Genomic DNA, 22,505 nt, shown 5'->3' on the forward strand with positions numbered 1-22,505 from the left:
TGCCAAAAGCCAGAACCCATGGCTACACTTTCTGGCCCGACATGCGACAAGTCACGTACTAAATGAAGTAGCTGGAGTTTGGGTCACCTGACTGCAGGAGGAGTTCCCAAACTTCTAGCCTATCCCCACACGTAGCCATGACAACAATTGGGCACTCCCATTGGAATTGGACTATAATTGTTTGATCCCAATGAGAGACAGTCTCTTGCTCTCTGCTCCTGTTCTCTCTGCTTGTTTTATGGCACCTAGAAATGCCGTCTCGTGAGGGACAAAGAACTGTTTTGTGAATTGGACCACATGGTTGAGCAAAGATGGATTTTTCCTTCAAAATCCCTTGGACTGTTTGGATATTCCTGAACTTGGTAAATATGTATCTTTTACTGTGTAGTTAAGGCAAATCACCTTAGGCTTGTTATTTTGGTAAACTCTGGTAGTCTACGTTATGTTCTGTACTGAATAAAAATTATTCTTGCTTCTAAATGGTTTCTGATGTTGTACCTGAGTTCCAAGTCTAAATCTTGTGGCCTAAACGCTCTCCACACATGCTACCTTGGTAAGAGTGAGTTGCTAATGTGTTAAGCCCTAGATTCCAGCTGAGAGTTTTGAATCTCTGCTCTGAGCTGGAGGGGACTCTAGTTGAAGAGGTTCTGGTGGCAAACTGTTCTGAAATCCAGAGAGGGTATAGCCTACCTCTTGGGTTGTTTTTTAATGTACTGTAAAAGTACAGGATTACCTCTCATCCCTGGACTGGCGTGAGGGGCTTAATCCTGTACAATGTTATCATTTTGCTTATGCCATTTTGAGTATAAAACCTTATGTTCTTCCTTGTATTATTCAGAAAGCAGTTGTTCTTGGTGGGCAATTTGTTGCAATAAATATAATAAGAACTTTTCTCTTCACTGGCACTTCACTTGTGTTGTTCTTTTTTGGGCCTGGGGACACGCGAGCCACTTTTGTGGAACACATTTAAATAACTAATTAAAATTACCTGACTGGCAGCTCAGCGGTTAGTAATATTATAGTATACACTGAGTTTATGCCAGGGAAGGCGGTGGATCACCCTGATGGAATAACTCATCCACTCCTGGCACCAATAAATATATCAACTTTTAAGTTCTTTACCATATATTTGATTTGCTCCAATTCATTCAGTCTGTCTAAACAATTACTATGCTCCTCATGAATTTGCAATATATGTATCTGCCTAACAAAATGATCAATTTTCTATTGCAGTAGTTAAGTGCGCGGACTCTAATCTGGGAGAACCGGGTTTGATTCCCCACTCCTCCACTTGCACCTGGCTGGATGATCTTGGGCAAGCCATAGTTCTGATAAGAGCTGTTCTTGAAAAAGAGCCGGTTTCTGTCAAGAGCTCTCTCAGCCCCACCTACCTCCCAGGGTGTCTGTTGTGGGGTGGGGGAGGGAAAGGAGTTTGTCAGCCGCTCTGAGACTCCTCTGGGTAGTGAAGGGCCATGGGGTATAAAATCAATCTCTTCTTCTTCTTCATACAGATCTTAAAAAATTTCCCACACTCTTGAGATATTTTTCCAGGTGTAGTTAATTTTTCTCCTGAATTCATAGTAATCTGTGGGCATTCATAACTCCAAGATTTCTCTTCCAAGAGTTTAGCTGTCTCCCTGGTTTATTTGCAAGCTCGAATGACTGCCTACCTCTTAACAACTTCTTCAATGCCACATGAGCATCTAACAACTTAAGCTCATTTCTCAATGTACACAAATCCATTTTATCCTGTTCTGTGAACTCCTTTTTAAACTCTCTCCTTTATATCAATATTGTTCATCACTTCTACATTTACTTCATTATTCCTCTTATACCTGTAGGTCTCTTGATAGATCAGACCCCTTATGTAGGCCTTAAAGCAACCCAAACTGTACCACATCTTGTATTTCCAACTTCATTAACACTGAAAAAATATCTTGTAATCTCCTTAAATTTTTTAACTGCTGAATCTATTTGCAATAAGGAAGCCTCCACTCCCCATCTTTTCTTCCCAGACACTTTCTTCAGGGACAAAGTAGCCGTAAGTCTTTCCACTCTGCCTCACTTTTTTGCGAACATCGAGTCTTTCAGGGATCAAGAGTACTTGAACAGAGCAGACAGAAAAGCACACGGATCCTTTGAAGAATTTTATTTGTGAGTAGAACTGAATGATACAACAAAGGAAGAAAAAATACAAGACTCTTCTGCTTCCCTCCCACCCCCACCCCCGTGTGCCACACCCCATACACAACTAGATTTCATATTGTAATACAAAGAATCAAGAACTACAAAATTAGAACTTCAAAATCATTGCATATGTGGTCAAAAAGATAATTTGAGTCCCTACATTTTCTAACAGAAACATGAAGCAATGGCTTTTGTGATGCAATTTCAACTCAGGCCATGAGACACAGCGGAGCGAAATCGGGACTGGCTGCTTAGTGTTCACAGGACATACAAAGTTAGGAAACAAGCTGAAAGCCATTAGTGCCATGCAGAGTCCATAGGAAACACGGACAGTTTCAGTCTCTCCTCTTCTTCTGCAGAGAACAGCGCTTGCCCATTTTCCTGCAGTGGTGGTATGACTACCATCAACCCTGGCTCCCTGTAAACCTTTCTGTGTCAGTCTTACAGAGGCAAATTCGCATTCTTCTTTTAAATGGCTCCAAGATACCTATGTGGAACCGAAATACAGGTGTTTTGTTTCTAATGAAGCTGCACCCAGTCACTGAACACATTCTCCTAGGGTAAGGTATTCAACGCGAGCTACTATGCGCCCGGCTTTTTTCGTTACACAGCCCTGATGTGGTGCATCATCCAGTATTCAATTCATCATCCAGTATTCAATTTAAAAAAAGAGCCCCCCCCCCCGGACCTCGTCGTATGTGAATGCACCTGCTTCTGTTACAATCAGATGTAAACCCAGTTTGAAGTTCTCAAGGAATCCCAATTATTACAGTAAAATGTTCACTGTGTCTGGAACACTCACACACACACACACCCCAGCTAAAAGAAGAGAATGCTGAGGACATGTGAATATGGCAAGCTCTGCCAAGACATGCCACTTGCTGCCGGCATGTGGCAAACCTTACCAGGTTTCTCCCGGCACTGTTTGAATCGCCACTGGGAAAACCCACTGCTGGAGGTGGCGGCTGCAGCCATCAATCTTGCCCAGGCTCCTTCAAGCCAATGTGCCAGGGACCACAAGCCCGGATCAAGGTGTGTCTTCGCTACCAGGGAGTTTTCATATCCCGCACTTGAAGCTAACCTCCAGATTTCTAGGAGGAGCTGCAATACTACAAATTTGCTAGAAAATAAATCAGTGAAATAGTTTATTATTCTGTGGAAACTTCATTAGAAAGCAGGCCAGGTGCTCAGCAGGAAACACAAGCAGCTTAATTCTTCTTAGATAAAACAAGTAGGTTTAGTATCTCAGCTATGCTTCAATTCAAAACAGGAAGGGAGGAAGACCACATTCTTTGAAGCCTCAGGACAGCACTGCTTCAGTGCAGAAGCAGATCTATTCAGTTCAATAATACAAACTCTCAAAAATATAAATGCAGAGTCATCTCCCAGCCGTCAGTACTTCGGAAGCCAATTGCAACCAAGCTAGGATCTGGGACAAGGTAACTTTTAGAGTGAGCGGACAGCAGCACACTTTAAGCAGGACACTGTGGAAAGAGCTTGCCTTCAATATATAAAGCAACGTGGGCTTGAAAAGTTTACACGCACAGAGTGGTTCAGTGTCTTCTTCCGATGTTTACATACTTTTACATACTAGGAATAAACCGGCTTAGCTGCTGCGACATACACAGGATTAGCACCTTCTGCTTGTTAATTTTCCATTATAATCTTAAGCAATCAAGCTATAACTTGAGGGTGTTACTTGTTCTGCTTTTTACATAAGACAAAAAACACTCAATACAATCTGATACATTCTAGTGGTTAATAAACTTAAAATTCTAACACATGACAGCATTTCTGAAGGTGTTTAGGAGTCAGTCTTCTTTTTGTTTTTCTTCAGAAAGGAAGGCGTGCGGAACTTCTTCTTCTTCTTGGACGGAGACTTCCCAGGAGACTCATCGCTGCCTGCGTCCGCCGTCGCCCCCTCCTCAGCCTGTGGGGGCAACGCTTCTTCCCCAGGCGGAACTTGGGGGTCTTGGTTTTCCGCGGGACACTCAACTTGGCCTGGGGTCAGATCTTTATCATGTTTCCCTTCCTCTTCTTTTCCAGAGGTGGGGAAGCTGAGGGCTTCCGAAGGCTCGTCAGGGGTGAGGTCTGGGAGGCTTTGCTTGAAGGTTGCAGCATCACTGTCATCTTTGTAAGGCTGCTCAGGCGGCCTCTCTAGTGGGGCAATCAAAAGGGAAACACCCGTTAGTGTGCGCTGGGCGCTTAAAGGGGCGCCGGCAGAGAGAGACACTCTGTGCAAAGAACTACATGCAGAGCCAGGCACTGGAGTCCCTACGTCAGTGGCTGCTGAGCCACTCGAAACCCTTCCCCTCCGGGTTCATGGAGTCAAAACTCCATCATGTAGATCTACGCCCTAAATAGAGCGACAAGATGTGGGGAAGCCTGGTTTGTGTTCAAAAAATTCCCTGTTTTGCTGGGTCCCTGCCTTCCTTACAGAACCAAAGACACCGGGGGATACATATAGAAGTGTGTTGCTACTCATTCGACATCCAAAATTTCATCTTATTATAACTTGGAGGATTACTTTGCTTCTATAAACTGAGCACAAGCTTGTTTCCCTTCCTTCCCCCAAAGCCACTGGGAGCGCTGGTCCTCGGGGCAAGCAGCACAGATCGTTTCACACCTTCTTGTAGGAGGCGCTGCCCGCCCATCCACGAAAGAAAGGGAGCAACTGACACAGTGCCTTCCCCATGGACGATGGGAAGATTAGCAGCATTTAAGATTCCAAACTCACATCGGCCCCTTGAGGCTGGTTCGGTTTTTAAAAAGGCAAGGAGAGCAGAGGCAGGTGTCAGCTCCTGCTTATATTATGGCCCCGACTTCATTTTGAAGAGGGCTTGTGAATTCTTCTCAATAATTCCTGGAGCTCACGGAACTAAATTTATAACAGATAACAGATCTCATATGAGACACTGCAATGGAAGAAGGGGGAAAGCCATGATTTCCCTTTTTCTGCTTTTTCATGAATAGCTCTCAGGCTAATTTTTATTTAAACAGCAAAAAGATGTTTCACTTCACTATCTCACTTCTAGAGATTCAAGTGGGTCGCCGTGTGGGTCTGAAGCAGAAGAACGAAGTTTGGGTCCAGTGGGGGAACCTTTAAGGCCAACAAAACTTAATTCTGGGTAGAAGCTTTCGTGTGCACACTCTGCGCACACGAAAGCTCATACACAGAATAAAACTTTGTTGGCCTTAAAGTTGCCACTGGGCTCAAACTTTGTTGTATCACATCTACAGATTTTCACTCCTCAGATGGAGAGAGGGTATGAGAGCAGAAAACTACTCAAGGGGGGAAAGGGCATGAATGAAAGAGAGGAGGCTCATCTGACAAGTATCTCAAAACAGGAGACAGGTAGATCAAGTCCGTGTCACCCACATTTTTGCCTCCACATTTTGCATGCAGGAGGAAACAGAAGGAGACCAAGTCACAGCAACATGCACGCCACCCAAAGGAGGGGCAGCCGCAGTGACATTTTATCATTACTACTGCCCTGAAAATCTCCCAAGTCATTATTTCAATGCTTAGTTCATTTTCCTTTTTGGCATTTGTATTTCACAGTTGTGCACGAGGTGGTTTTTTTATTTGTAGCTTAGAATCTGAAGAATTTGGGGTTTGTTAGCTCAGCAGTTAACAACCACTCCAAACTCAGCAAACCAAAAGCGTTAGAAGTTTTAAACTGGGTTAAGATGATTTAAAAGCAAGGGTGAAAGGAGAAAGCCATCTGGAGGGTTACAAACTGCCTATCAGAGCTGTAGTATGATTAACTCGGCTGAGAATACTCCAGAGCATAGAACTGTTCTTTGTACATCTAGCATGAAAGCTAATTATTTCATGTCAACATGAAATTTTGGCCATGGTAATTAGAAGAATAAGTTTCTTATTTTATCAATAATAAAAAATAGCCATGCTTTTTATGAGAGTAGGAAAAATAACTGGCACTTAAGGCCATTTCCACTGCACTACTCATTAATCACAAGGGAAAAACAAGGTTGAAATTTTCGAAGTTTTCTTCAGATAATTAAACACATCAAATGATTACATTTTACTTGGAAGGAATTTTCAAGTCACAAATAAACTGAAAATGTTGCAAAATTTGAAATCTAATGGATCCCCAGGAATCAGCACTATAATGCTATGTAGAAATAATCCTTGTGGGTACAAAAGCCTCATGGGAAATGCCATTATAGTCACCCCACAAAGAAGCCAACAATATATGGTTCTATTTAGAAAGTTGCCCCAACGTGACTGTAGTTTAATCGACTCCGCTGAAAGTATTCCACAGGTCCCAGATGCGGTGAAGGTGAAAGGCAGCTGCTTATCTGCCGTGGATGTTGTGCGAGTGATCATCCATACGGCTGCACCCCTGGGACCCCGGCCCGCACAGAGCCTCCTGTGGGACTTGGGACACCTCAGCGTGAAAGAACTTTTGGTGGCTGGCTCCATCCTCTCTGGAAGAGGAGGATACCCACGGAGGATACCCACCACAAATGCCTAGAGATTACTTATTCTGTGCAGACAAGAGGAGGAAGGCTCAAGTGCCCACCTCACAACTGGCTATGAGTCAGGGAGGGCATTAAAAATGCTTGGGGAAAGCTGCGTGTGAGAGCCCTGCAAAGCCAGCACAAGCGTGCCAAGGATCGTTTATCTGAAACATCAGGTTTACCCCTCTAAGGTAATTTTGGATTTCTATTAGGGATTTAACACCCCCCCCCCAAAAAAAACCCCAGAGCATACTATCCTCCCCCCCCGCCTCATTGCTGGAGAAATTAATCCTTTGGTCACAAAATCGGAATTTCAATGTCCCAAAAAGGAAAGAATCTGCTTTTTAAAAAAATAAATAAATCTGAAGCCATGTTCAGGTTCAACTAGCAGTACAAACGCAGCTCTTGCTAATATCACTCTAACTGATCTGTTCTGGTAAAGCAACTGAAGTAGTTAAGCATAATTTAAAATTTAAATACCCAACTTACCAAACCAAGTACCAACCCAACACAAAAAAAAAACATTACAAAAGATGCCAGAGAATGAAGCCAAGCACAGAAGAGTCAGAGGAAGCAGCAGGGACAAGTTGGGGTGAGGGGTGGGGGGTGGGATGGTACTTACTATGGCAACAGGTACTCTTTAGCATATCCACCTCCTGTTTGTAACGCAGCCACAAGAAGAAAAAAGCACAAGTAGAGAATCGATGCATCCATCACAGCCATTGTGTTATATTAAAAGAATGGTCAGAACCATTCTTATAGAATACAGAATGAGGTGGAATGAACAGACAGCTTTGTAACAGACAAGTGATAATTCTCAGGGTAAAAGGAAAACACACAACACACCTTAGATTACACCTGTTTGAACACTCAACTGATGTTTACCCAAATCGCTGAAATATGGTTAGCAGAGGTCTGTGGCATTGTTCTTGTCACACAGAGACCTTAAGGGAAACAAACGTTTAACCCGGCATCTAAACTGAAACAGAAAACTATGCCCAGAGGTGTAATCCAGTTACAATAATGCTTAAGAAATGTGCAACAACCAAGCAGAATCACTCAGCGTTTGCCAGCACACACTCAGTCCAGCGTGCACAGAGGTTCTTGGGTAAGCAGACCCCCCCTCCTCTCAAGAGAAGGCAGCTCCGCATAGGCATCCATCTGCACATGAAGACCTGCCTCTGCTGAAGTGAGTACAAGCATGTGCGCATGTGCGCAGCAGAGCCTACAAGCCTACACATCCACAGACAATTGTGGGATCACAACAATCTTATCTGCTTCAAACTCAGTGTGGTGAGGAAGTGTAAACATGATCAGATTTAATAAGTACTCCAAGCCAGCCAATGCTATGATTTCTATGCAGTGGCTATTCTGTAGACTAAAATAATCCCGGATCAGAAGAGCTTCAAAAATCTCTCATAATACCGACTGGTGGTGGTTGAGTTTCAGGGTAAAGTGCAAAATGATGCACATTGGGACAAAAATCCTAACTTTCCATCCATAGTGACAGGGTATGTACTGGCTGTGATGATCCAAGAAAGAGGAGATCATAAAGAAAGCTCAGCGGACATTCACTGCAGTGTGTTTCAGCAACAAAAAGGGCACACCACTCCAGGCATTACTGAAAAAACAACAACTGGGGGGGGGGGGAAATCAGAGAGCAAGTAGCTCATTGCAACTCCAGCACAGCCATATTTCAAACACCATACATCATTCCAGACACTCCCATCTCAAAAAGAGGTGATAAACCTGGGAAAGACCCATGAAAATGATTGTATGGTTAGAGCACTTTCCATGCACATGGGACTTCTTTGCTCATAAAACTGAAGGGGCAAAAGACAGAAGTTTACAGTGCTGTCCCTCGTGCTGAGAGAGAGAGAGAGAGAGAGAGAGAGAGAAAGAACGAGGTGCTGAGAGAGAGAGAGAGAGAGAGAGAGAGAGAGAGAGAGAGAGAGAGAGAATATGTCTCCCTTGAAGCCACCCAAAGAAAGTGACTGACTGTGAGTTCGAGTCACACAGGTAACCTTTGAATTCTCTGGCACTGGTCACAAGCTTGTCTTTTAAAAAGATCAGACAAATTCAGGGAAGAAAAGTTTATCAGCGGCTCTCATCTCTGAAATATTAAAAGGTGTTTTGGCCGATCCTTCCGGTGCTCAGGGACCACTGGCCGGCTGCAGGCGGAAATGGAACACTGTGTTCTGCAGACCTTGGTCTGAGCCAGCAAGCCCATTTTTACGTTCTTCGTGCACATTTCTTTATTATTGTGAGCACAACCACGAACACATTCAGCTACAGAGCTCTGCACCATCAAATACAAAAAAAATATTTCCCCCAGAAGTCCTAGCTGATGTTATTAACTGAAGCATGAAAACACAGGAACGAACCCCTTTAGCTCTACTGGCCATACCTTCCTGTAGCTTGACCAGAGTGCTGGGTGGGATAGAAGCCACAGGGTGGTCAGCAGAAGCCTCTTCTCTTGGTTGGCTGGCATCATCTGAATCTTCTACAAAATGTACAGATATACAGAAGTTAAACAGACCTCTACTCAGTCAATGGGGCTTGGCAAGAAGAAAAGTTTTATCATAGGCACACAATATCTTTGCTGATGGAGAATTCTGCCCAGAAGCCAATTTCTACTGTGAATAGAAATGTGAACGCCACTGAATTACAGAGGTGGCCCCTTCCTTGGCATACATGCCACAGCAGCACCCTTATTGGACGAGGAAGGCGAGCCCGCTGACTCAGCTGAGCCCGAGGCCAAAGGTGCTCTGAACCCCTCCATTGGACGCAAAACTTGAAGAAAGCTCATCCATTAGGAACAGAAACTCGATCATTTCAAAATGCTTCCTCATTTGTCCAACGAATGCATTCATAATCGCATGATATGGGGAAACCAATAAAACGTAAATCACAACAATGAGGTCTGCTCAGCACATGTCCACCTAGCCAAGAACAAATTCAATTGAAGAGCAGCTCCATGGATAAACTAAACTCCTCCTTTTACAAATAGCAAAACATACTCTGCAGACAGCTAAACAGTCGCTAACTGCTCAAGTCTCCCAGATTCAGCAACAGGGGCATCAACCAACACCTCCAGATGGGAACTTATTTTGCTGTCTGGTGCTGACATTTTTGGGTCTGGCGCTTCTGCAGGATGCAGGATATGTTCCAGCCAGGCACAATAAGGGGTGCTGTTCTAAAGCTGAGATCCTGCTGATCTTTCCAAATCTAGAGAAGAATTCAGAGCTATTGTTGCAGCAGTTTAGTTGTGACGATTGCAAAATACTTTATTTTAGGACTTTTGATTCTCAACACTTCTGTGTGTAAACTGGCTTCTCGGCAAATGGCAAAATCTTCCTTGTCATGTTAGCAAAACCACATAAAACACCCTTGGGAACTATTCCACACCCTCGTGGCAAAGGGGGTAGAAAATGAAAAGAAGACAACCACCAGAAGTGGGAGGCAGGAGGACGTCCGGGAAACACCTCCACCCGGCCGTTCGCTTTTGGGCTTAACAGCAGCACAAAGCACAGGGCACAGTCAGACTCTCCCCCTAGAACACAACAACCTGTATTATTTACAGATGTTGACAGGCTGAATTAGAAAATAAAGCAGCTATCATTTGAGGTGGAAATGCAAAAACAACAGCACATTTTAGCTGACTTGACAGAAACATTAAAAGCACCAGGACAGGGCAGGCGACAGGCTTCAAATGCCCCCGGGCGACGCCCCTGAGCTGCCAAAGGTCATTCTCTGTTTCTAAGTCATTTACTTCTAGCAGCACATCTTCTAATCATTTCAAGTCTTGTGATGTCTTTCCAAGCATCTCAAATTGTCCTCATCGAATTCCTCTAAATATCACCCCCCCCAGCCCAATTTGGATTGCTACAATGCTCGTGTGTGTGTGTGGGGGGCTTAATCCTTCACCCAAGGTAAATTACCCCCTCCCACTCAGAGAGACAACATCTCTGGTAGGGAAAAAAAGCCACAGATCACTCATTTCTTATCTAGTTTGGCACCAGCACAGCTTTGTACCAAGGTGGGGCTTCCAAGTATTGAAACTGCCTGCGATGCAAGGAGTCCCTTGCCCAGCTGACAGAAGGTCTCTCGGGGGGGTACTGGGGAAGGAAAGCGGCAAACCTTTTATCGATTTAAATTATAAAAACAAAAGAAAAACAGTGTAACTAAAACAAGAATTATAAGACCACATAAAAGGTCACAATTTTTAAAAACCTAATTACGACTGCTAATAAATAAATACTACATGGGCCAAATGCGGTCCTAAATAAAACAGTCCTCAACTGCCTCCTGAGGATCAACCGTGAGGAGCCTGCCAGACCCACCTCCCAGGGGACGCCGCTCCATAATTGTGGGGCTGCCACTGAAAAGGCCCTCTCGTGCGCCCACCAGACAAATGTGTTTGTTTTGTGGGATAATCAGGAGGGTCTCTCCCTGCAATCTTAATTCACGGGCAGGGCCGTAAGGGAGAAGATGCTCCTTCAGCCATCCTGGCTGCAAGCCTTGCAGGGCTTTGAAGGACAAAAACAACACTCTGAATTGAGCTCAGGAGCAGGTCGGAAGGCAGCATAATTGCTGTAGCGTCAGGGCCACAGGCTCCCCGTAGCTGGCCCCAAGCGGCAGTCTAGCCACAAGGCTCTGCACGAGCTGCAGCTTCTGAACACTCTTTGAGGAAAGCCCCAAGTCGAGTGCGTTGCAATAGTCCAGTCTACACATAGCTAAGACGTGGATCGCTGTGGCGAGATCAGACTGAACCAGGAATGGGTGCCGTTGATGCAATCGCCGAAGCTGGGCAAACGCGCTCTGAGCCAGTGCAGCCACCTGGCGTTCCAAGGGAACGGCTGTGTCGGGCAGCATTCCCAGACTGTGAACCTGCCTTTCCAAGGGGAGGATAATCCCATTCAAGACAGGAGAGGTTTTGGGTCCCTGGTCTGCCTCTCTGCCAACCCAGAGAAGATCTGTTTTGTCGAGATTAAGTTCCAGCTTTTTCACCCTCATTCAGCCCAGTACTTTTGACTTCTTGCATTTGGTCAGACCCCTTCCAGGAATGTGCAGTTTTGTGCTTTCCAGCGCTACACCCGGAGGAGCCTTTACGCTTCCTCACCGCTGGTTCCCCACAGTGATGCTTTGTGTCCACATTTAAACAATGCCAGGGGGCTTGGTGTCCATGAACAATATTGCTTTGCATTTTTGGTGCCAAGAAATGCTGTAGCACAATTGTGTCATAATACCTCCAAGCATCACATTTCTCTGTACCCTGAGCCAGAAAACTGTTGAGTTTTTGTGAGGTGGCCAGAAAAACTGCAACCCAATGGGATATTCCCATTTAGGCTCTGCTGAGGGCCACTCTGGTAGCAACAGCGGCGCAGCACACGCCTCTCAAGTGGAACAGGTGTCACCCCACCAGACTCTGAAGGCAGAATGAGCATCGGCCCATATGGGAACACCAGGGCAAGCCGGGTGCGCTGAACTCTACACACACACACCCAACTTTATCCCACAGCAATCCAAACGAATGTTTGGCAAACACCAACCTTCTGACTGCTTCTGCTTCCTTTCCACTTCTTTGCAGTATTCTTCCAGTTCCCTGTCTGTGAGCTTGTTGAAGGGGTTTGGTCCCGTCGTGCTCACAATGACTCTTGGCTGATACTCCTTCTCAATGATTGCTTTGGAGGCAGTCACCAGTTCCCCCTGGTTGAAAGTAAAGACACCAATTAGCCTTGAGAGTGTGGACAGTGCCTCAGGGCTAAAACAACAGAAGAGATATGGTGCAAGTCTGATCAAAAATAAAACTCAGAAGATTTCCATTCTGTTTAAAGAAAGTAAGGTGTACCCATTTTACTGTATGCTCCTGGCACCAGAGAGGCCGGCGATCCGCTCACATTCATAGCAGTGGCACATGAGCCGACTGCCTAAGAACAAGCACTCCAGGAAGCACCCAGTGCCAGGCGGGTGGCCCTGCTGGCCTGCTGCAGAAGAGGCCGACTCAAGCCCAGGGGCCCCTTAGAGACAGACCAGACAGGTACCCGGGGGGGAGAGGCTTCCGGAGACGGAGCTCCCTGGGAGTCCCGCGGCTCTTAAGGTGCCACTGAACTTGAGCCGAGCTCTGTATGGCCAGTGTTTCTCCCGAGCCACATCCACCCTTGAGCAACATTATCAAAACGCAGTATCAGGCCTAAGACTGGCCATATACTTTATGTTTAAAAGCATCCTCTAGGCAGCAGATGGGACAGATGTCCTAAATTAGCCAACCGCCTCGTCAAAAGGAAGGAAACACTTTTCCAACACCACGTTCATATGTGAGGGGATATAATTAAATATCTTTAATTTATTTACTTCATTTATGCCCCACCTCTCTACTCAGCTCGCACCCGAACCAGCTCACGTCGTTCTCCTCTCCTCTGCTTGATCCTCACAACTACCCTGCGAGGTAGGTTAGTCTGAGAGAATGTGACTGGCCCAAGGTCACCCAGCAAACTCCCATGTTGGAATCTGAACCTGGGTTTCCCAAATCCTAGTGTGACACTCTAACCACTAAGCCACACAGGCTGGTCTGGAAACCAAGCCAACTTCTCTGTGCACAGCACACCAGTGCCCCGGCACTGGATTGAAAGGAGGGAATTCATCCCAAGAAAACTCATTTTCTGTCTGTTCCTCGGGCAAGATGGCAGCTACATCCTGCCCCCCCCCTTGCAGTCCATGAAGGGCTTACCTCAGATGAGGACTTTTTCATTTACCTTGAGTTTTTCATCTAGCAAGCTTTCCTCAAGTTGTGGGGAGGGTTGCACCTCCCCAACGTATTCTCTTGCTCTTAAAAATACTGAACAAGCTGTCATGGTTTTGACCTTGATCACAGAATGCTATTATTTCCCCTCTACTATAGAAAGAGATGATCTCAGCCTTATAAAACAATGTTGAACAGCATGGATCCACAACCTTTCTAAGCCTGTGGACACCTTTGGAATTCTGACTTGGCATGGTGGGCGCAGCCGCAAAATGGCTGCTGCAAGCAGGTGGAGACAGCCACAAAATGGCTGCCACACCTTACCTTCAGTCACGCAGTGAAGATCCTTGTGCTGTGGTGGCAGCTGCTACTAAAGCAACTAAAAAAAATCTCCAGTGGCCAGCAGAAACCTGGCTGGGCAAAATCCCCATTTAACCCTACTTTCTAAGAACACTTTGTGGGCACCACAAAAGGTATCAGTGGGCGACACGGGCACCCTGTTTGGGACCCTTGTTATGCAGGATGTCCAGATAGTTCAATATTATGAATAAAAGAAGTTACACAGGCCATTTGAAAAATTTACTTCAGCCATTTAATCAATTGACACACTTCCATACATTCAACCAGACCAAAGAGATTATTCTAAACGGAGGTACTTCATTTCAAGATATGAAAAAGAAAAACAGGTTGCTTACCTGTAACTGATGATCTTCGAGTGGTCATCTGTGCATTCACACCTCTGGGATATAGTGCGCCTGTGCCGACTTCGATCGATTCCTCTTGAAAGCGAAAGGGATTTTCGTGCCCGCTCCCCAGTCACGCGCCGCCCCCACTGCGCATGACCAAAGGAGGGGCACGACAATCCCGCCAGTTCCTTCTGACCACTGCCATCAGTCTCAGAGTAATAAAAAGGAGAGGACCGAAAGCAGAGGGGAAGCAGGACGGGTGGTGTGAATGCACAGATGACCACTCGAAGATCATCAGTTACAGGTAAGCAACTTGTTTATCTTCTTCGTGGTCTCTGTGCACATCACACCTCTGGGAGATTAGCAAGCAAAAACAGGCCTACCTAGAGGAGGGAGCTGAAGCACCTAGACTTGCGCCGCCTGCAACACTGCCCGTCCCACCACAGAACGTTGATGAAGACGCACATCCAGGGCGTTATGCTTCACGAACGTGTGGGGGGTAGCCCAGGTTGCTGCTTGACACATGTCAGTGAGCGACAACCCTCTCAGGAAGGCTCCTCAGAGCAAGCCCAGAAGTGTCTGTTTGTCCAGTAAGTAGTACAGTTTGATGGTTTCCACAATCCACCTGGATAGACGTAAAGAGAGCTTCTTCCCCAACGCAGGTGTGCTATAGGAGACGAACAAGGCTGGTGACTGACGGAATGACATTGTCCTATCAAGGTAGAAGGGTATGGCTCTCTTGACGTCTAGAGTATGAAGATGGTGTTCCTTGTCGCTTGTAGGGGACGGGAAAAAGTCAGAAGAGAGATGTCCGCTCGCAAATGGAACTCAGAAACAACCTTGGGCAGGAAAGAAACATTCGGGGCCAAGGTGACACCATCATGGTTGTCTAGAGTTTCCCACCACTGTAGGAAATTCAGCACTTGCACAGGTAGCATGGACCATTGAGATTGGGGCTACCACTGTGGATGGAAACGCTTGAGAAACCATAGCTGAAGTGGTCTCATCTGTAGTCTGGTAAAGACAAGTACCGCTGTGGTGGCGGCCATTAGACCCAAGAGCCGTTGAATCTGCTTTGCTGATGCATCTCCCTGTGACTTTATCAGGGTGATGAGAGCGATAATGTCTCCTGCCCTTTTGGGAGGGATGGAGGCTCGGCAGAATCCAAAATTGCTCTGATAAACTGGACTCTCAATGAAGGCTGAAAATGGCCTTCTGCAACCGCAAAATGCAAAAACTTCCTGTGAGATGGGTGGATAGTTACATGGAAATATGCATCTTGCAAGTTCAGGGTTACCATCCAGAAACCTTCGCTGAGAATGCTTTGTAATGTTGTCATTCGGAATTTCCGATGATAGGAGATAAACCGGTTGAGTTCCCTGAGGTCCATAATAGGACAGAGTCCTCCGTGTTTTGGGGGGACCGTAAAATAACGGGAATAGAACCTGTATTGATGCTGTGCTGTCAGGACTGGTTCTAAAGCATCCTTTTGAAGAAGGTTCTGGATTTCTTCCAGGAGTGTACTGGATGGTGGGGTAATTATGAAGTTGGGGGCCTCGGGTACCTGGATAAATTCTATGAGGTACCCCTTTTCGATGATGGAAAGTACCCATCAGTCTGATGCCAAGCAGCAAGGTAGGAAGACAGGCAGTTAGGGGTGGGATGACAGGAGTCAAAGGCTCTGCTTGGAACCTTTCAACGTCTTAGCCTTAGGCTGAGAGACGGAAGAGAATTTTGGTTTGTGCCCATAAGGCAGGAAGACACAGTGGGTGAGCGTTGCCACTGTGTTTCTGGGGACAACTTAGGAGAGGATCTGCGAGACCATGGCTTGTTCCAGGATCCAGCTTTGGATAGTTTAGGAGCTGATGTGACTCCTAAATTTCACAACGTCTTTACACTTTTGTTTAGGTCTTGCATGACCGAATCAGTCGTGGCACTGAAACGGCCCTCACCTTCGAATGGAAGGTCCTCAATGAGAGTCCTGACTGTCCTGCGGTCGGGCAGTAGAACGCAACCAGGCATGACGTCGGACGGTAAAGGCTGAAGTCAGCGTTTTGGCGGGCGCATCCAATGTGTGCTTAGCTGCGTTGAGCTGATGCTTAGCCAAAAGCATTCCCTCATTTTGAATCCTGCAACCCTGACTGTTAGTGTCCTCAGGGAAGGTTGCAATAAATTCAGACATCTGCTCCCAAAGAGTAAACTGATATCTGCCCATACATGCCGTATAGTTTGAGGTCTTGATGCCAAGTGCTCCTGCAGAATAAAATTTTATTCCAAACAAATCAAGTTTCCTTCCTTCTTTCTCAGAGGGGGTGGAATGACTGCATCTGCCTTTGGAGGAAGAAGTGACTACAACAGAATTAGGTTTTGGGTGGGTAAAAAGAAATTCAGCACCCCGCTCCTGCACCTTATACATATGATCTACCCTCCGGCTCGAGACGGGGGTAGATGCCGGGTGAGACCATGGGACTTTAGCCGCCTGAAGGAGGACTGAAGTCATCAGTAAAGCAACCGGGGTAGAGGTGTCCAACTGGACGATATCGAACACTGAGTCTGTCACAGTAGGCGGGAGCTGTACTGTAGACAGAGTGAGTGTGTTAGCCATCCACTTGATGAAATCCCCATAGGATTTTAAGTCTTCCAAAGGGGAGATTGGAAGATCATCGCCCACTTGTTAAAGTGGCGAGGGTTCCACCGGAGGATCGGGGTTTTCGCCCCCAGATTGGGAGGAAGCATCTGAAGAGGCGGAGTGCTCAGACGGTTTGGAAAAAGACATAGGTGGCATTGGTATTGATGGAATCGGATCTGATGGATTTTTAAACTTTGGAATTGTCGGGTACGATGGCTTGGAGGGTTTGCCCGTCAGCCTCGATGGTTGGGGCCTCACAAACTCTGGTGTCGATGCAGGATCTCGATACCGGGAGAGACATGAAGAGGCGGACTGACGGTCCCATTCCATCGGTTGGGGTGGGAACTACAGCATACTGCCTGTAAATGGGTAGGCCCCATACATGTATTGCCACTGCCGTTGGTCCCAGGAGGATGGTGGTGGCAGGTGGATCGGTGCCGATGGTCAGTCTTGATCATCAGGTCGGAGCTGTTAAGGATGGACAGATGCATTGGCTCCGCGGTCTGAGTGCAGACTTTCGGAACTAGAAGATCGGGAGATCTGTGTTAAGTCCATATCGTGCTCAGAGTCCATGAGCTGGACAGCGAAGGCGACCGAGGTACACCTTGTGGCTGCTGTCGGCACTGAGAGTCAAGTGAAGCAGCCCCCGAAAGAGTCGATTCTGTGGCCCTTCGAGGAATCAGCGCAGATTGCACAGGGGGAGTTTTCTTATACTTTTTAAGCTTGACTGGCCAACCGTCCTTGCCTTCCCTGCATTTTTTGGAGGGAGTATTGGCTAAGGACTGAGATGTCTGGGCTGAGCGTTTCAGCATTGGGCGGTCGACATCTATGTGAGTCGTATCAGGGACAGCACAGCCGTCGATGCCAGCATCGACATTGACACATGCCCTGAAGTGTCCTGTGACAACATTGGAGAAAGCGCTAACTCCAAAAGGGCAACGCAAAGACTAGCAGCTCTGTTCTTCCTTGTCTGCTTTGAAAACTTCGCACAATAGCACAAGATTTCGCTCGGTGTGATTCCCCGAGGCACAAAAGTCAAAGCAAGTGTCCGTCTTGGGGGGGGGGGCGATCTTGCTGCCGCACTTAAGGCACTGTTTAAAGAAACCCCACCTCTTGGCCATAGGCCAGGAGAGTGGGGAACACACGACAGAGTCCAAAAGGAAATAAATCCATAGAAACAAAGTCCTTTCACTTAACAAAAATAAACAAGAAGAAAAATGAAGAAACTTCAAAGAAAATGAAGAATAGGCCTAAAAGCCCAAATTTTTTACTGACCGAAGCGGAGAAGACCAGCGCGGTGGTCAGAAGAGAACTGGTGGGATTGTCATGCCTCTCCCTTGGTCATGCGCAGTGGGGCCGGTGCGTGACTGAGGAGTGGGTACAAAAATCCCTTTCGCTTTCAAGAGGAACCGATCGAGGTCGGCGCAGGCGCACTATATCCCAGACGTGTGATGCACAGAGGCCACAAAGATCATACAACTGCATCCAAATGTGTGCTTAATCGCTGGCAATTTGTATACTTAACTGCACAGCATCTCTCTCCATTTATGACTAAGTCTGTAACATCAACCTGAATGCTAAAGATTAGCCAGTTAACTTCTTCTGAACAGCACTCACTGCCCCTCAGATGGTGGAGAAAGATGGAGAAGGGCCGCTGAGAAGGCGCTTAAAGGAAGCTTTATTGGCCCTTGATGCAGCCTGGACTCAGACTGCCAGACCTCTATAGGTCAACACGAGCACCTTGAACCAGGCTAGGAAACCAAACGGAGGTCAAGCTCACCCCCAAATTGTTAACTAGGCATTCCAATGCCAGTCTAGCAGCTGCATTTTAGATCAGCTGTAGCTTCTGAACACTTTTCTAAGGCAGCCCCATGGAGTGTGATACAATTGTCCTAATTCAGATGTCACGGGTGCATGAGCGAGCAAAATGATTTTTGTCCAGGGAAAAGGTGCATCTGGCAAAAGACACACTTGGTTACCGGTTCCACCTGGATCAGTACTGGATAAAAGAACCACAGAATCAGAAAGATTCTTAACTACTTCCTCATCAAGGTTGCTTGGTCACCCAGTTTCAAGCGCCTGTTCTGGGTAAAATTCCTCCCTCCTGTTCAGTGGTAAAGATAAACAGAGCTGAGCATCATCTGCATACTGATGATGACAACACGCCCCACGTTTCCTTATTTGGTTACCCCAACAGTTTCACACAGAGGTGAAGTAGGATGGACAAGACAGAGCAGTGTAGATCTGTGAAGTGTAGAGTGACATGAATTTGTGTGTGTGTTTGTTTGTGTGTGTGCAGTCTTCCAAGACAATTTCCTGGAATCCCCCTTCAAGAAAGAACACATCAATGAACCCCATTACTAGCCAGGCAATTCAGGAGGAGACCATGATTGATGTATTTCAAGCAACTGAGAAGCACCTGGCTGCACTGAATGAGTACAAATCCCCTGGGTCAGATGGTATGCACCCAAGACTGCTCAAAGAACTTTACAGAGAGCTCGCAGAGCCTTTGTCGAGCGGGGAGGGCGGGGTATAAATAAAATTAATTAATTAATTAAATAAATAAATAAATAAATAAATAAATCTTCCAGGCCTCTTGGAGGACAGGAGACATGCCACAAGACTGGAGGAGGGCAGATGACCCAGGAAACTACAGGCCAGTCAATCAGACCTCTGTCCTGCGGAAGATACCGGAGCAGATTTCAAAGGGATCGATCTGTGAGCATCTAAAGGACCACTTGGTGATCCTGGGAAGTTAGGATGGATTTGTCCCCAACAGGTCCTGCCCAGACCAACCTCATTTCTTTCTTTGATCAAGTGACGAGCTTACTGGATCGAGGGAATGCTGTTGATGTTGTTTACCTGCATTTCAGTAAAGTTTTGACAGGGTTCCCCATGATGTTCTGATGAGTTAGACTAGAGGACTGTGGACTGGACTCTAGGATAGTTAGGTGGATAGGGAGCTTGTTGGAGAACCACACTCAAAGAGTAGTTGTCAATGACATTCCATCTGAATGAAGGGAGGTGTCCAGTGGGCTGCCACAGGGGCTCGGTTCTGGGCCAAGCACTTTTTAATATTTTTATAAATGATCTGGATTACTCATTAAATCTGCAGATGACACTGAATTGGGAGGAGCAGCAAACACACCAAAAGATAGAGACAGAATTCAACGAGATTTGAACATGCTGGAAAAGTGGGCAGATGCAAACAAGATGCAATTTAACAAGGAGAAGTGCCAAATTCTACATCTGGATAACAAAAATGAGGAACACGCATACTGGATGGGGGGATACACGTCTGGTTAGCAGTGTGTGTGAACAAGATCTTGGGGTAAGGGTGGACTGTAAGTTAAGTATGAGCAGCCAGTGTGACGCGGCAATAAAAAAGGCTAATGTGAACTTGTATCAACAGAGGCATAACATCCAAATCACAAGATGTCATAGTCCCGCTGTACACTGCATTGGTCAGGCTGCACCTGGAGTATGGTGTGCAGTTCTGGACGCCTCACTTCAAAAAGGATGTGGGCAGAATAGATAAGGGTGCAGAGGAGAGTGACGAGGATGATCAGGGGCCTGGAAACCAAGCCCTGATGAGGAAAGGCTAAGGGGAATGTTTAGTCTGGAAAAGAGGAGGCTGAAGGGGGACAGGATTGCTCTCTTTAAGTATCTGAAGGGCTGTCACTTCGAGGAGAGCAGGGAGTTGTTCCTGCTGGCAGCAGAGGAGAGGACTCGCAATAATGGGTTTAAATTAAGGGCAGGAAGGTACCGGCTGGATCTTAGGGAAAACGTTTTGACAGTAAGAGTTGTGCAACAGTGGAACGGGCTGCCTAGGGAGGTGGTGAGCTCCCTCTCGCTGACAGTCTTTAAGCAGCGTCTGGACAAACACTTGCCAGGGATGCTCTAGGCTGATCCCGCACTGAGCAGAGGATTGGACTAGATGGCCTGCCTGTATGGCCCCTTCCAACTCTCTCATTCTATCAGAAGAACTCCAACAAGGATGCACACCAACTGCAGATTGTACACCAGGGTAGCCAACGCAGTTGGAGTCCCCAATCTAGGTTGCAAGCCAGATCGTAAGGCATCCGCATGACCAGTATTATCCAGCAATCCACTCCCATGTGATATCTGAGAAGACTTTAAAAAGCCACCTACGAACCTGTCTTCAAAATAAGTGTCTTTGAAGTTGAGCCACATATATGCCTCTTTCCAGGGAAGTAGCTACCAACAGACTTATATTATTTGTCCAACACTTTACATGGTTTCCTCTGGGGATATTTGGGGAATTACACTCATGTAACTGGGACTACACTCGGGCTAGCAGAAAATGGATCTCAAATTACAGTTACTTAACACAGACCATGCATGGAACAAAACCACATCAAAAAACCCTTGCCATCTTCCAAGAACAAAACCAATTAGTAAGACTGACTTCACATGTTTAATATTTATTTGTAATGATATTTTACAGTTTCCATCAAACATATATTCACATGTGTAATTTGCAGATCCACCTGCCCCTCCTCACATGTACAGACAAGCCCTGACAAGTCACAGATCAGGGTAAGACAGAAGGAAAAGAGCAAACAACAGCATTCAGAGCAGTGTGATGGGGCAGTAAGTACCTTTCTAACAGAGACAGGTTTAGCGGGACTAGAGGCCTGCTCTGTGGGATCGAGCCCTTCAATTGTTTCCGTACAGTCTGAGAGGGGAGCATCCTGTAACAGGAAATTGAGTGAACAGAGCAAACTAAGCTTGGGCTTTTCTTTATTGGCTAAAAAGCAGTACGACATGGGCAAACGAGCATGCAGAAACACAGTTACTAGTGGATGTAGAAGCAGTGAAAACAAAGCAACGTGCACACATTTGTTAACCCCAACCCAAGATGCCCTGGCCACGATGATAACTAGTCAAACTTCATAATGTACATTTGTTGGGGGTTTTTTATGTCAGTTATCACTCAAATTTGCCGAGCCACCATTAGGATAAAGCATAACTTTATCATCTATTAAACAGAAGACATGTAAGGTAACACCTTCAAATTCATGATTCTCATGAATCTATCATTTGTAACGAAGATTTTATTTGTGATAAGACTATTCAGTTAACAATAATGGATTTTCACTCTGATTTTCGAATCCAATCAGAGACATAAAGCCTGACTAGTTCAGAAGGGGGTTTCTAGCCTACTGAAAAGCAGCCTGGGCGTCTCATGCACTGCAATGGTGGCTGACTCATGCTTCTGCTACAGTTCTGACCCTAAGCAAGGTTGCAAAGACAGCAAAATGTTACCTCTACCACTTACCTTATAAACAGTTACTCTCTGTCAATTAAAGAATAATTTCATAGTGATGCATTAGGTGACAGCAGGAAGATACCTCAAATTAACTCTAAGCTGGTATTTTAAGTAGTTCTTTGTCCTCACCTGTACAAAGTTTCTGTCCACAACAACCCCAGAAAGAAGCTGTGACTGGGGACCAGCAGTTTTAATGTCTTGCAAGTTTTGCTCCCGGATCTGTAAAAGACAACTAGCATGAAGTTTATTACAAATAGCAGAAAGAAACAGGTTCATGTGTCTAATCTACATGTGTCTAATCTACATATGAGCCACAGAATGGGACTCCCTCCATTTTATACTCAGCGGAGTTGGTTCAGGTACATAAAGAATCAGTTCCATCAGCTACCCTTTACTGAATTTGATTACGCTCCCAGGCAGTCAAGAATCCTGCACTAAACTCCGGATCTGGGACTGCAAAGTTGCAGGTCTCATCTTTGCCAC

General features: G+C 46.0%; 1 protein-coding gene across 10 annotated transcripts in view; it reads right to left on the minus strand.

Annotated features, from left to right (window-relative positions):
* Positions 1 to 2,159: 2,159 nt before the first annotated feature.
* The window catches only part of ADD1 (adducin 1), a 59,500-nt gene continuing 39,154 nt past the window's right edge, over positions 2,160 to 22,505 (minus strand). For 2 of the 10 annotated variants that reach the window (XM_015420654.1, XM_015420652.1), the window contains exons 11-16: positions 22,152 to 22,241; positions 22,032 to 22,049; positions 21,352 to 21,444; positions 12,225 to 12,381; positions 9,080 to 9,175; positions 2,160 to 4,344 (exon numbers count right to left, since the gene is read on the minus strand). In XM_015420654.1, coding sequence (XP_015276140.1) covers positions 3,992 to 4,344; positions 9,080 to 9,175; positions 12,225 to 12,381; positions 21,352 to 21,444; positions 22,032 to 22,049; positions 22,152 to 22,241 — 807 coding nt within the window. In that variant the 3' untranslated portion in view covers positions 2,160 to 3,991. Of the gene's footprint in view, positions 4,345 to 7,293; positions 7,329 to 9,079; positions 9,176 to 12,224; positions 12,382 to 21,351; positions 21,445 to 22,031; positions 22,050 to 22,151; positions 22,242 to 22,505 lie in introns of those variants that run through there. The other 8 variants (XM_015420657.1, XM_015420656.1, XM_015420661.1 and 5 more) reach the window with 6 other exon arrangements.

The sequence above is a fragment of the Gekko japonicus genome, unplaced genomic scaffold, assembly GCF_001447785.1.
Source record: "Gekko japonicus isolate JY-2015 unplaced genomic scaffold, Gekko_japonicus_V1.1 scaffold1162, whole genome shotgun sequence".
NCBI classification, from domain to species: Eukaryota; Metazoa; Chordata; class Lepidosauria; order Squamata; family Gekkonidae; genus Gekko; species Gekko japonicus.